Source organism: Aythya ferina (assembly GCF_964211825.1).
Source record: "Aythya ferina genome assembly, chromosome: 4".
Lineage (NCBI taxonomy): Eukaryota > Metazoa > Chordata > Aves > Anseriformes > Anatidae > Aythya > Aythya ferina.
In genome coordinates, this window is record NC_140300.1 from 53,654,011 (window position 1) to 53,668,659 (window position 14,649).

Below are 14,649 nucleotides of genomic sequence, written 5' to 3' on the forward strand. Positions count from 1 at the left end.
GGGATGTGTAAATTATTCTAACATTTATGGGTTTATCACAGCAGACAAAGAAATGGGACCAAATTACACTGAATTACACTGCAAACAAACAGTATTAAAATTTTTATTTTGTGTAAGAGCCGTCACAGACAAGGATCTTCCTTGCTTGGCATGCTAGCATATTCTCAGCAAATAAAACAAGTATAACGTAATCATTCATCCTGTGTACTTTCCTGTTTTCTAGCAATTAACTAGCATTTTAATTTTAAATCCATGTAAAATCTTTCAGATGCTGGACTTCATGGTCTTGTATTTCTTTTTAATGTAGCTTGCTGTGTTATCATTTCTAAAGAACATACTTCTGACTATTAAAGTTAGAAGTATTGCCATTTATAATGGCAGTAAAAGTGGTTAATGTCAAGCTGTAGTCCTGAGATTAATAGAATGCCAGACAATGCCAGACAATGCCAGACAAAGTAGCCTGCCCTTTAATATATTACTGAGTAGTGGCCAAAAGCAGAAAGAAAACATTCCAGCAACAGCATATGATAATTTAAAGTGTTGAGGAAATTTAATGCAATTTACCCACAATCCAAGCAAGTAACTTTTAGGAAAAATGTATGCTCTGTTTTCTACAATTCATTACATAACCACAATAATGAACTCTGCATTATTTTGGGAATTCTCAATACTTAGAAGAGTGGTGTGCTTGATTTTCAGTAAGTTAAGAAAAATAACATAACTGATGTAATATTTAGTTTTTGAAGGCATCTTTAAATACCAAAGACACAATAAACGCTTAGGAATACAATTTCTTCATAGCATATCCTGTGTATTTACTTCTGGAAAATACACTTCTCATTAAATCTTTTAAAGCAGTACCTTTAAGTTAGATTAATGTATGCTGTAGAAGTGTAATTATAAACAAATTATTAACAGACTTCAGTATTTTCGAAATGCATCTAAATATCTGAAAGCAAGTATTTTTTTATTATTTTTTTTTGAAGATGAAATATGCAATACAGCATAAGGAGTTACTTGTATGACACTCTGTCTGCATGTCTTTCTCTCTCTATACACATATATAAGAGCTCCAACTAAGAATATACCAGATAGTCATACTGGTTTTGAAACTTTTGGTTTATATCAAATATAACAAAATATAATTTAATGAAATAGGATGCCAGGGAGAGGAATGGAAAACACTTAGATGCTTTGAAGATTGCATTATTTTATACAGTATATATAACCCACCAGTAGAAACTTCAAAAACAACAACCTCAAAACTTAGTTCAAAATAAAATTAGAAAGAAGTCACTAGTTCTTTTACTAAGTTTTTGATGTGACCGTTGACGAAAGACTCAAAAATGCTGAGAAGCTAGAGCTACTAAACAATGTCTAATTCAGTAAGAAATACTACCTGCTTTAGTGACCTGCTGACTTGTATTTTAATAGATGCATGAAATGTTAATCCTCAATGCTAAAAAATTTTATTTGACTCATCTAAAGCTGTTGAATGTTGTCGTTTCCTCCTGAATATATATTCTGAAGCATTACTTTCCTGTAACTTCCCGTTCGAAGCAACTGAACTAAATTTAGACATAGAGCAACTATTTTTTAAAAGGCATTTGATCACGTGTGTTGTCATGCAAAATGTTGACATTGAAGGTAAAGCAAAAAATGACACACATACAATGAAACCTTTAAAAATATGAAATGTTCTTTTCAGGAACATCTGTAATAATTAGTAATAATATTACACATCCAAGCTTAAGCACAGAAAAACAAACAAAACAAAAAATCACCATTATCTGATAGCTAGATGGATAGTTCACAAACTGGAGTGATTGGAGGGCATGAAACAGCTACTGGGTCCTCTTCCAAACAGGAACTGAAGCTCTGTAGTACAAGCTTTGTAAAGAAAGAAAGAGAAGAGAAGAGGTAGTGGACCTACAGATTTAGTGTTACTAGTTTGGGGGAATGAAAAGAAGAAAAGTGAGAGAACACAAACTTTGGTCTGAAGAAGTCAGTTTGACTCAGATCCAATGCTTTTTCTCTGCATCCTGTTGCTATCTTTAAAAATTATTCAAACCACATGACACTGCTAGATTGTCCACACAAAAGCCTTAGAGTTGTATTGCCAATTGAAGCAACACTAAAATAAATAAATTAAAGGCCTACATCTCCTTTTTACAGCTTGTTTTCATCCTGATGTACCCTAATACCACATCTATCCAGAATCTACACAAACAATGTAATGTGAAGTTGTAATTGATATCCAGAGCTATGTTTCTCTCAGACTTTTGCAGTTTTTATAAGTTATTCTAGTCTCCTGCTTGTCCAGATAATGCCATGCAGTAATATCTTATGTGTTGCAAAAGGGGAAAATCAGGATAAGCATAAAACCCTTCCCTCAGTAGTCATGCTCTGATGTCTGACACATACTCCACTAGAGGGCTATGTATTTAGATATCATTTTTCTTCTCTCATGAGACTATGAAACATATCAGATCATTTAAAAGCCTTGAATGCACAAAAAAAAAAAATTGTCCCAAGCTTTATTAGATATGTAGTTTCTCTACTTATTTTGCTGTAGAACATTATTTTTACTGGCTCTCGAATTGCTAAAGAAAGTCCAGATTCATGCCTTTGGGTGGATACAATCACACTTTTTCTTTCCTCCACTGTTTTAAAACTAGTACTCTGATACAGTTTAGGTTCTATATAAATCAAGCTCTTCCAGTATTGAACCACATGAATGATGCAACCTTGCCTTTGTAGTATCATAAAAAGTTTCCTTAATCTATTGATAACTTTTAATGACTTTAAATTGATTTTATTCAGGTGTTTTGTCTTTCCTGCCTGTTGAAAATACTACTCCTGTCTTTGGAAAATAGTTCTGACATACAGACTTACATATCTTCATTTCCTGAGAATTGAATTACTTCTCAAGGATTTAAATATAAATTGGTATCTCTCGTCATTCCAGATTTTCTCTGTATCACATATATTTAAAATCACAAAAAAGTGATTATGAAATTCCAGTTTTTCTACTGTCTCAGTTCTTTTAAAGAATACATAGAAGTTTTAAAGCTGTATCACTTTGTTATGCACCCACTGGATAGCTGCTTGTCACAATGGTGATAGATTCCACTTCAACTACAAGTCTAGTATCAAACAATCCCTGCTATCAGCAACATTATCGTATGAGCATGCTTGATCTGCTTAACCACTCCATCTAATTGCTGACAGTAAAGTCTATATCTGCACTACAGAAGTGAAGCAGATATAACTGACCTGCTTACAAGTAAATTCAATCTGAGTTCTGCTAAGAAACATTTTAAGTTTGTCCTACGATATTTATTTCAGTCCTGTTGAGGCAGCTACCACAACCCAATTGTTAAGAGTTCCATAGCAGAAGATTCCAAGAGAAGTCGTGTGCATACTTGGAGACATTACTAAAACCAGAAACATGTCAGATGGCAGGCGCACACAGATTGTTGACAGATAAATTCTAAACCTCTGGGGGGAGAGTCTTGCTAAAAAGTTACCATCTCCAGCTGCCCATTCCTGGAAATCAACAGGAAGTATTGATATTTAGCCACTCCAGTTCAAAATGTGGCAATTTAATTTTAACTGCTCATTAAACTAACCTACTGGACATCACAGTGAAAAACACGTCACCACCCATTCTGCTACAGAGATTGTAACCTCCAGTTAATGTTTTTGTTACAAATGTTTTCGTTTCCAACCATATCTATATGCTTGCTTCCTCTGCAACTAATTTGCCCACTTCCTTAGGTATGAGGTACTACAGCTAATATGTGTTTGATATTTTGAACCACCCTGACAGACCTAATTTTGCTATTTCTCTAGTAGGCAGTGCAAGCACCCTCTATTAATCTGAATTAATGTGGTTGAATATGACATTTTTCATTTTTTATAGTTAATCTTTTCATTAAACTGCACAATGTTACATTCTTATTAAATAGCTGTCTATTTAAAAATAAACAAGCCAGACACATTCAAATACTAGAACAGCCATGATTTGTTTTTATTACACATAGAGTTAGTATATATCTAAAAAATAGGGTTGACAGAAATTTTGTTTCAATTGATTGATTTCAAAAGACCAGTCTTGCAACTGTAACTAAAGCCTCTCTGCTGTCTTGAGGCCTAGACAGACCTCAGCTGTTTGAATTAATACTTTCTGGACTTAACTAAACTATTTGGGATTTATAGAATATCATTAATTACCTATGTGTGAGACCCTCAAACTACGTCATCCAGATGAGATGATTGTTGATTACTCCAAAGTGAAAAGTTTGCTTGAGATGATATATCTGAGTTGTGAATGTTTTTTGTCACCAACTTGAAATCCTTTCATAATTATTAAATTTTATTCTACACTAGGGTCTTTTTTCATTCACCTTTTAACTGTTTTTTTTCTTTATTATAAGTGGCTTCTAAAAAAGTGAAATCATCAATTTCTTTTAACTTCATACCCACTTTCTTAATTTTTGTTTTGACAAGTTTTCTTCTAGACTAAATAAAAGCGGCTTCATTTGTCTCCTTTTTGAGTAAAGTATATTTCGGGTGCCTATGAATGGTATTAATAAAAGGAAACTACTAAGTCAATTTCATAACTTGGTAGGGCTGAGATGATACCACGAGCATATGTCCAGGGTCACTATACGCTGACTCCCATGGCTAGTATTAATATCAGAAAGGTTTTTCCATCCACTAAAATTGGTATCAGTTAAATGATATCATCATGGCAGAGCTATCAAAACATTCTTTTCCGCAAGCTGAGGCGTGACAATCTCTGCTTGGAGAGATCTCTGCTCTCTTACAGGAGATATAAAAATACTTGGTGATGAAGAACTTGTAACTGACTTAGGGAATGAGGTCAAATTAGTGTGAGGTGGATCAGTAGCACACATGCTTCTTGCCACAGAATGCAAAGCACACTGAAGAGTGAAAGCTTCAGCTAAACCAGTGATGCATGAGAGGTCTTTACCTTACATGGCTGCATATGTCATGGAATGGGCACTAGCAAGTCTGCTAGAAGCCAAAAATGAACTGTGGTGGGTGCCAAAACATACTTGGTTGGTTATGGAGACAAGAATATCTGGTCCCATCTCCCTGTGCAACTGAATGAGACACTGTTATAAAACATCAAGTTCATTCTGAAATCAGAAATTTTAAATTACCTGATATTTTCTTGCTGAAGCACTAGGAACAGTAATGTAGGTGCAAGTGAAAATTTTTGTTTGGCTACCCTGGAATTCTCCATACTTTGTAGATCCATAAAGAAAAAAATAGAGGTGAGAAGAAGATTAGAAACAAAAACCCTTTGATGCAGTCCAGAAAGACTACTCCGTTAGTCACAGTCTTCCCACATCAGTTGTAAAAATGGCCCAGTCAGAAGAGGTGCTAACTGAAAGGGGGCTTTTGCAACAGGGATGAAAATTCCACAGGCTGCTGCTCATGGCCACATTTGCTCTAATATCTGATGACATTTATTTTAATCTTTATCTGCATACCGCTCTCTCTCAGAAGACTACCATCTTGAGCTGCTGACGGGGATCAATCCTCTAGAAATGCTGATGCTACGCAAAAAGAGCGCATGATTAATACATCAAAGAGTACATAAGAACACAATTCCAAAGTGGAAAAAATTCTGGCGAAGGGATAAACAAGTGAGAGTTCTAAGCTTCAGATCTGCTCCCAATCCCCTCTCTGCATTTTATTCATTTCTTTTGTAATGAAAAATTGAGAAATTTCTTGAAACCACAACAGCCTGAGCACTGCCAAGACTTAGTTGCTTTGCTGGTCAGGAACTTAGTACAGTGCTCAGATATACTGGCCACCTTACAGCATTACATCTTGGAAATGGTCTCCCAAACATTTCCTTCTCTCCAAGATTGTATACATTTGTTTTAGTAATTATGGTACTTGATCCATTCAGACTTGCACAGCTTATGTAGCTGATACTAACTTCTGATACTAATATGATGCCACTATTCTTTACAAAATGAATGGATTTCGTATTTTTCACAGAACAATTTTTAACTTACAAGCAAAGAGCTATTATGAATAAACCTCTTCTCTTCTTCCTTAACACCTGCCTTCATCCTTCCAAAACTTTTCTCCTCTTTCGATTTTGCAAGATTTCAGTCACAGAAAAGCTACAGATGGCTTCTTTGTTCTGAAAGAGTAATACATTGGTCCTTGCATAAGCAACACGATTTGTCTTCCCCTGCATACTGTGCTTATAAGTGACATTTAGTTAAAGGTTCTCTTAAAATACATTCAAAACAACATGAGCAACAGCCATATTTATTTGTCATAAGAACACGGAGCTTACATGAGTTCGGCTAGATCTTTTGATTTCAACTTGCTTTGGTTACTTGAACAATGCTTTAGAAATTTTAATAATTTACTCCTACAGTTTCCACCTCAATTGCCTAAGTTTTCTGCAACAACAGATTTCTCTAATATCGAATATCTATTCTCACTACAGGAAGGATATCAAGGTGCTGGAGTGTGTCCAGAGAAGGGCAACGAAGCTGGTGAGGAGACTGGAGAACAAGTCTTACGAGGAGCAGCTGAGGAAGCTGGGGTTGTTTAGCCTGGAGAAGAGGAGGCTCAGAGGCAACCTTATCACTCTCTACAGGTACTTTAAAGGAGGTGGTGGTGAGGTGGGGATTGGTCTATTCTCCCACGTGCCTGATGGTAGGACAAGGGAGAATGGGCTAAAGTTACGCCAGGGGAGGTTTACGTTGGATATTAGGAAAAACTTGTTTACCAAAAGGGTTGTTAAGCATTGGAATGGGCTGCCCAGAGAAGTGGTTGAGTCACCGCCCCTGGAGGTCTTTAAAAGACGTTTAGATGTAGAGCTTAGTGATATGGTTTAGTGGAGGACTGGTTAGTGTTAGGTCAGAGGTTGGACTAGGTGGTCTTGGAAGTCTCTTCCCACCTAACAGATTCTGTGTGATTCTGTAATGAAAAACTCTATATTGCAACTATAAGAACTAGAAACAAGAACAAAGACAATCAATCCCTTTGTGTGTAGGTATAAGAAAAGAACAGTGTTCATATTTGGAACTGTGTTTTCAATTGTAGCAGAGATTATGTTACTTCTGAAATGTTTAGTTTTCCCAGTTTGCAGTAAGAATTTCCTTTTTGCTTCTACGTCTTCAAATACCCTGGTGGAAAGTACCACTTTCCAGTAACAGTTATCCAAGGTTTCAGTAACACTTCATTTTAGACCATAGATAAAAACCTTTACCTCCCAACCTTATGTTTTGAATAGCAAATCAAAACATAAAACTATAATGAGTTAAAAACCTTTACACAAGCAAGTCTCTGTGTTCCGTGAGCTCTTCTGGTATGTGAGAAAGACACAGAACTACCAACTGCAAACCAGCAAAGAGTTTATCATCAGCACACTGCTAAAGAGCCCATCCTGTTTAGGTCTGCAACTGATTTCAGTATGGCAAATGCATGGGACACACAGAAACCAACAGCACGTCCTCACAGATACCTCCACATCCTAAAGTTAATAATAGCGCTAAACAGAGATGTGCAACAGGTATTTCAGCTGGGTAGAAACACACAGCATTAGTACTATCTTTTTTTTTTTTTTTCCTTCTATCCCCTACTTTTATCTGCAAAGATTTTATTTCTTCCTTGGATCTCAAACCTGACTCCTGGCCAGTTACAGGGGAGGGAAGGAAACAGCACCATAAAATATACCTATTCCAGAATGGCCTGGCAGCCCATACCTTCTTCCCACGGTGTCGTTAGGCACCATGAGGCGTTTTTAGACCCCTCTATCTTAGCTCCCGTGCCTACTCCTTGCATTGATAGTGCTGGACTTGCAGGGTGGGAAGTGAAATAGAAGTGAACCACTGCTGACACCTGTTGTCCACCCTGGGGAATGTGTGTGAATCAAGCCTGGTCTACTTCATACAGTTAAATACACAGATGCTGTTGTACAGGCTCCCCAAAAGACAAAAGCATTTCTCACCTAGGCTTACAGTACAAAACTAGAAGGAAAGGGAGAGAAAATGATGTCGCCTGGACGACACCCTCCGTCTTCCCGGTTCTCAGACTCATAACCTCGCAGGTCCATAGCACAGGACTGGGAACCCAGGAGGGGCCTGGGACGATGAGCCAGAAGCCACCCCACTAATTAAGTGCAGCGTTGCTAGCACAAATGCTAAACATTTCAAAGCGAAATGTCAACCCACTCACGAGAGCAGGGTGGAAGGCTAATGTGTGGGACCACTGAGCCCTTTGGTGAAGAGAAAAAATTCTAATGGTAAGAGGGTTTATATACTAATGCATGTGCGATCAGGTGGAAAGCAATAGGAATACTGTAGGAAACAGTGTAACGAATGGCAAGGTGAAGTGCTAAATTTAGTAAGATAGAAAACAAGTAAAAAAAAAATCGAGCTTCACTTCGTGTTATTTCCATTTTATTAAAATAAAATTGCCTTAAAATAAAACGCCAGAGCCCTGTGGGGACCCGGCTGCCACAGAGCCCGGCGGCTGCGCGCGGCGTCATTCCCGCCGCGGGCGGGCGCGCAGGCGCGCGCGCGGTGCGGGGCGGGGCGAGGCGTGGGGCGTGGCGGGGCCGGCCGGCGGGGGGGGCGTGCTCTCGGCGGCGCCGCGCCTCTCCGTGCCGGCCGCGCGCCCCTTCCTCCGCGGCCCAAGGCAAGGCGTCGCCGCCGCCGCCCGCCTCGTCCCAGGCCGGCGGAGCAACCCCTCACCCCACCCCACCCCCCCGCCCCGCTCACACCCCGCGCCCGAGCAGCGGCTGGAGCCCGGCGGGCCGAGCCGAGCCGAGCCGAGCGGGGAGATGAACACGGTGCTGTCCCGGGCCAACTCGCTCTTCGCCTTCTCGCTGAGCGTGATGGCGGCGCTCACCTTCGGCTGCTTCATCACCACCGCCTTCAAGGAGCGCAGCGTGCCCGTCAGCATCGCCATCTCCCGGGTCACGCTGTGAGTGCGGGGGGCGAGGGGCCGCTAACGGTGGGGGGAGGGGGTTAAAGGCCGGGGCACGGTAGCGGCCGGGGGGTGGTAACGGCTGGCTGCGGGGCCTGCTCGCGCCCCTCTCTCCCCCTCGCCGTTAACGCCCGGCTGCCGGAGCAGCCCCGCTTCCTGCCCGCTGCCCCCTGCCGCGGCCAATGAGGGAGCCCCACGACGGCGTCCGCCGCCTCCCGTCCCGGGCGGAGCTCGCGGCGGGCCGGGGCCCCAAGTGGCGGGCGGGGCCCGGGGCGGGCGGCCTGGGGCGCGCTGCGCCGAGGGGCCACCGGCAGCCCGCGGGTGCCCTGAGGCGGGGCCGTGGCTTACACAGGGGGCAGGATGCATGGCAGGAAGGCTGTGTGGGCTGCGGGGACTTGACTGCACCGGAATTAACATACATATGTATACAGTTTAAATTGCTAGTTCCCGCAGATGCTCCTTCTAGTAACGTATTTTCCCCTTTTTTATGGGGTGTGGGCGAGTTGTGGAGCAGTAGGCCGACCCGGGTGGCTTGTCTTCCTGTGAAACCGACCAGGTGTGGAATATGTAACACCGCACCGAAAGCGCCTTGCCCACATGACACAAGGCGAACTTGTGCCAGCGGAACTGTCTTTTTCATATTTTTTTTTCAAAGGAAACTTTGTCACAGGAAGCTTGCATCAAGTTAAGCGTGGGGCTGTAGTTTCACAAGTGGTTGAGCTCCCGCCATCAAAACCTGAAGGCCTCAACTCGGGCTTCTGGTGGCGTGGTCCTTTACCAGATGGAACACGAGAATAGGGCACACTGGACACCTTTCTGAGCTGCTCTAACTCCCTGTTGAGTCAAAATGTAGGTTTGTTTTCTTACCGGTTTTGGTTAGTGAGTTAAAGCAGCTGATGGAGGTTTAGAGCCACCCCAAGGGAAGTGGCAGGAGTGAATGGCTGGCAGCAGCCTTTGAAAGGCAAGATGAACCCAATTAAAGAGTGGGAACTGCAGTCACCTTTTGGATTGGCTTAATATCTCAAGGAAGCAAACCCATACTTCTAGTGGGTTGAGGGTTGCAAACAGCATAAAACTGGCATAAAAAGAGACTTAGAGTGTTCTGGTGAGCTTGACAGATGTGAGGTAGCATACTAATGCCTAATCTGGATGAAATTTATACTGCCAGTCCTTTCAGTGATGCGCAGATCTGATATTAATGAGAAGAAGAGGCATTACACCTTAGCTGTTTTTTCTTAAACTAATAAAAAGTTCTGCAGGCTCACAGTTTAAGGCTTAATACTTACAAAGGTGTTGATTTTTGCAAAGGGTTGGAAATGCCTACCAAGTCTTAAACTGGTCAGTTTTGGTGGTATTTTTCTTGACTGCTGTCTCCAAAAGTGTTTTTTCACTGGTAACCTTTTTTTTTTCCCTCTGAGATTATTAAATGTAATTTTCCTGAAATTATATTTTACTAATTTTCACAGTGAAATAAATGCAATTGATAAATTCATAATTACTGATACTTTTGTTATGTGAGAAATTAGGGTTCATAGTTCATTGCCAGCCTGCATATGGTATTCTTGTAGACAGTGAGTTTGGTAAACTGATAAACTTCAATAATATGAAAATATCTGCTGTGCCTCAGTGTTATTTTCCAGTTTCTTTTTTAATGCGGTTTACTGTGGCAATGTCAGATATTTCTCAAACAGCAGATTTGTAATAAGGTTCCAAAACCGTACGGTAGAAAAAAGTAAGCATTTTCTTTCTACTGCTACTTAATGACTATAAATGCCAAGGAGAATTTCTGTAAGTTGGGAGAACTGCAAACATAAACGAGAGTTTATCAGCACCTTTGGAGTGTCTTGTATGAGACTGAGCAATAGAGGCTTTTTATGTAAAGTCAAGAAATATTATTGAAAATGGTTGCCAGCAGACAGCTATGCTGCTGGTTTTCGAATCAGATTTATATAGCTTGGGATGGGTAATGCACCTTTTGCTAAAAACAAAATGTAGTGTAGTTGAGGTACAGACAAACACAGGTTTTTATTAACAGGCAGAAAAAAAAAAAAAAAAACACCTATAGGCCGTTTGTATAAATTACATTGAATTCTCTGGGGGCAAGGCTTGTCATTTGAGACTGGGTCTCCAAACCTTCTGGAAGGCAGGCTTTATTTTATAATGTGGTTATATTTTAAACAAATGTGTTTAAAAGAAAGTACAGGAAATGCATGGGGGAAGTATGCAATAAGAATAATAATTTATGTAAAGTGTGAGAGAGAAATAATGAGAAAAGATAATCTTGTGTTTTGTTTTATCTTAGAAAAAATGTGGAAGATTTCACTGGACCTAGAGAAAGAAGTGATCTGGGATTTGTCACGTTTGACATTACTGCAGATATCCTTAATGGAAAAAATGTTTTGAGAACATTCTGAAATGAGAACATCTTGACATATATTTTTGTTACCTTATAATCTTCAGATATTCAGGACTTGAGGAAAACCAGCAATTTGTCTTAAAATCTAAATTTAAAGCAGTGAAAAATAGTATTTTTATGGGGCATAAAAATAGAACCTGGAATAGTTGTTACGTAAATGACACTGGGTGAGGTGCTTCCTCTCCTTTTTGATACCTACTTTTAAAATAAGGTTCTGTAGGGAAGTGCAGTGCATCTAATAATGGGAATTGCATTTTAACGCCAGGACATCATTAGCATTAAGTGACGGTTGTGTTGGTGGTTTGAGGTGTGAATTAATTGTAGGGTTTACATAACACACAATTTGGACTGTCGTACAGAGTCTAGGAACTCTGATGCAAATTTCAAACTTGCTGTGAGGCTTTTAAAATTCTGGCCACGTAGTAGCTGTATACAAGCACCTGTCTTCCTTTAAAAGATACTGCATCCTTTTACTTTCTTAGAAGTTAAACTGTCAAATTTTTATTGTATAGTAATGTGAAATTCACCGGGAAGCGTATGAGGTACTACAAACCTAATCACTTTAATTTTTGACCTCTTTCGCATTACTGATGCCTTTGGGCAGCTTTTCTTTTTGTATTTTTCTTCTTGACTTCCCTGTTAGTCTGCTTTTATTGGGAAGAGAGAGTGGTTTATGGATGTTCTTTGTTTTTGTTTGGGGTAGCTTTTTTGAAGGTAGAGGGGAATCATTCTTAGGATTCAGGATCTTGGTATTAAAATAGTATTTTTCTGCAGAAATCGGTACTGAATATAAGGCATCGTGCTTTACCTTAGGTGATTACACTAAGCCTTGCTTTGAATCAGGGTTTCAAGAGATTCCTGGGATTTTTCCCTGTCTACTGTTTTTTGTCACTGTGTTAGAAAAGAGGTTGGTTTCCTCTGTGCTTCAGCTTCCCTGTTTTGGAGAATGATACACTGTGTAAGCAACTGAAACAAATAACAATTCCGGAATGAACGAGAAAGCTGGATAAACAGGTTAGCCAGATTGTTGCAGGTGTTTGTTGCACAGGAATGAGAGGGATTAGTTTTATCAGCTGGAAGCAGGAGAGGAGAACTCCTTATGCTGAGTTTTTTTCCTCTGAAATTCTTAAAGGTATTAAAACCAGAGACTGAAATTATTCCAAAGTTGATGAAATAAATTGTATACAGTGTACTTGGGAACAGAACAGGGCGAGTCAGGACAGGACCTCTGGAAGAAACGTTCTTATTCAAGGGTTAGTCTGCAGCGTGTGGATGTTAAAGATTTCATCTTTTATTAATTTTGTTTAATGGTAGCAGTAGTTTTAAATTTAATTATAAAAATCCTGAATTAATCTTTCATCCTTGGCATAAATAAATCTTCCGGTGTGTAGAGTTGTAAAATACAACTTTCTGATAGTTTTCGTTGGATGAAATCTGTAAAAAGATATTGGTGCATTGGCTGCCTTAACTAATGGACACAAGTTGTTAGTCCTAGTGAGAATTAAATAACTGTTAAAAGAAAAACCTAGGGAAAGAAAAGGGGAGGAGGCAATTCTCAAAAGCTGTCATGAGTGTGCTTAATACATAGCTCACTTTAGCAATTATTCTGGAGATCTCTCGTATGGGATTTCTTGTTTGTTGTTTTGAGTAGATGACTAAAATGTTCAAGTGAAATAGCTCCAGCTATTCTTGTGGAAACAGCATTTAATTATGTAATTCTTTAATTTCTTGCCTTTTGTTGAATTAGAGGCTTAAAAACATGATTCAGACTCGGGTAAGTGGGAAAGAAAAAGAAAAAAAAGTTCTGGATAACTGGAGAATACTGGAGATCTGTTCTGGATACTGGAGAACAGAATAAAAAAGACGGCATTTTTGTAGGTTGGAGGAATAGAAGGTTACAGTTAATCTTTATTGTCAATTAAGAGGTATCAGCAATCACACATGGTGTGTTTTATTGCTAAATAAACAATAGGCAAGTATTCAGAATATCAGCTTTGTTATACTGATGGTCTCAAATGGCAGTTGTCAGTTCTTTACCATCAGTCAAAATCTGGGTAGAGTTTTGTTACAGTCTAATACACTGGTTTTGTAGTAGGTAGGTAATTTGATAATTCCCGATGTCCCTTCCAATGCGATAGATTCCAATCTACTGATTTCTCTAATGTTATCGGCTCTTTGAGCTCTCTACACTCAAAATTTTGTTTGGTTAATGCTATTATATCTTGATCCACAGTTGGATACCAGTGTTATTTGATAGTTTTTTGGTTTTTGTGTTCAGTGTTCTTTGATAAATAACAGTTTTGAAGGTATTTTCTGAAGAATTCTATCTTGCATATTATATTTAAGATTTTGTAGTAGACCAACTAGCAATAGATTATAGTTACTGATTTGTAATGTTAAATATGGAACTCTTAAATCATTAGAGGAAATAGCTGTTAGTTGTGTTGTTATTTTTTGTCTGATTAATGAACCCTGTTACTTTAAAGTGATGGAAGTATATGTTAGAACTCCTGGAAATGTTCCGATTTACAAATAAGATGAAGTATGTTGAAATGTAAGAACTCACTGTAATTATCATAGTCTAGTTAGATCTAGTAAAAATAAAATAAGATTATGAAAGTACAATATGGTGTTTTCCTTAACGCACATACATCTGCAGAGTATATTTGACTGGAATGTTAAACAATTGTTTCTATATTTGTCTGCAGAATATTCAACAAAAAACAATGTAAGTATGAAAAAATGTTGAAGCTATTACCCATTTTGTACTGCAACTATTTTTAACATTCTGAAGTTCTGCTGGAAAGAGTTAAGGCACCAGTGTTTCCTACTGGCTTGGACTGCTTTCACTAGCCTTTATGGTTATTATTTTCTTGACAGTTTAACTGCAGGGTTGGAAGTTCAAAAGCTGATGAAACTTGCTATGTATCTAGCAAACAGGAAAAAATGTAACGCATGCCTTGCTTTTCACTTAGAATGGTGGACTGTGGCATATTCACCTGTTTGTGCTGTCTGTTTAACTTTTCCCTAATTTTGCAGTTGACTGTTGTTAGAGATACAGTGGCCTTTGGTTTGGCCAGATTTAGTGAGTCTTTTTTTTCTTTGGTTACATAAATGTTTGCCCAGATCAGCTACTGTAGCCTCATTTGTTATCTCATCCGATTTCTCAAAGTAATTGGTTGTTACTGGTACTTCACTTTGGATAGTTTTTTTCCACTGGTCTGAAAGGATCTGTGTGG

The 14,649-nt window shown here is 39.2% G+C and overlaps 1 protein-coding gene across 2 annotated transcripts in view; it reads left to right on the forward strand.

The window, feature by feature from the left end:
- SPCS3 (signal peptidase complex subunit 3) overlaps positions 1 to 14,649 on the forward strand; it is a 30,098-nt gene that overhangs the window by 13,527 nt on the left and 1,922 nt on the right. Inside the window, exons 2-4 of one of the 2 annotated variants that reach the window (XM_084517456.1) lie at positions 6,506 to 6,658; positions 11,297 to 11,370; positions 14,062 to 14,138. In XM_084517456.1, the coding sequence (XP_084373582.1) occupies positions 6,506 to 6,658; positions 11,297 to 11,370; positions 14,062 to 14,138 (304 nt within the window). Of the gene's footprint in view, positions 1 to 6,505; positions 6,659 to 8,471; positions 8,992 to 11,296; positions 11,371 to 14,061; positions 14,139 to 14,649 lie in introns of those variants that run through there. The other variant, XM_084517457.1, reaches the window with a different exon arrangement.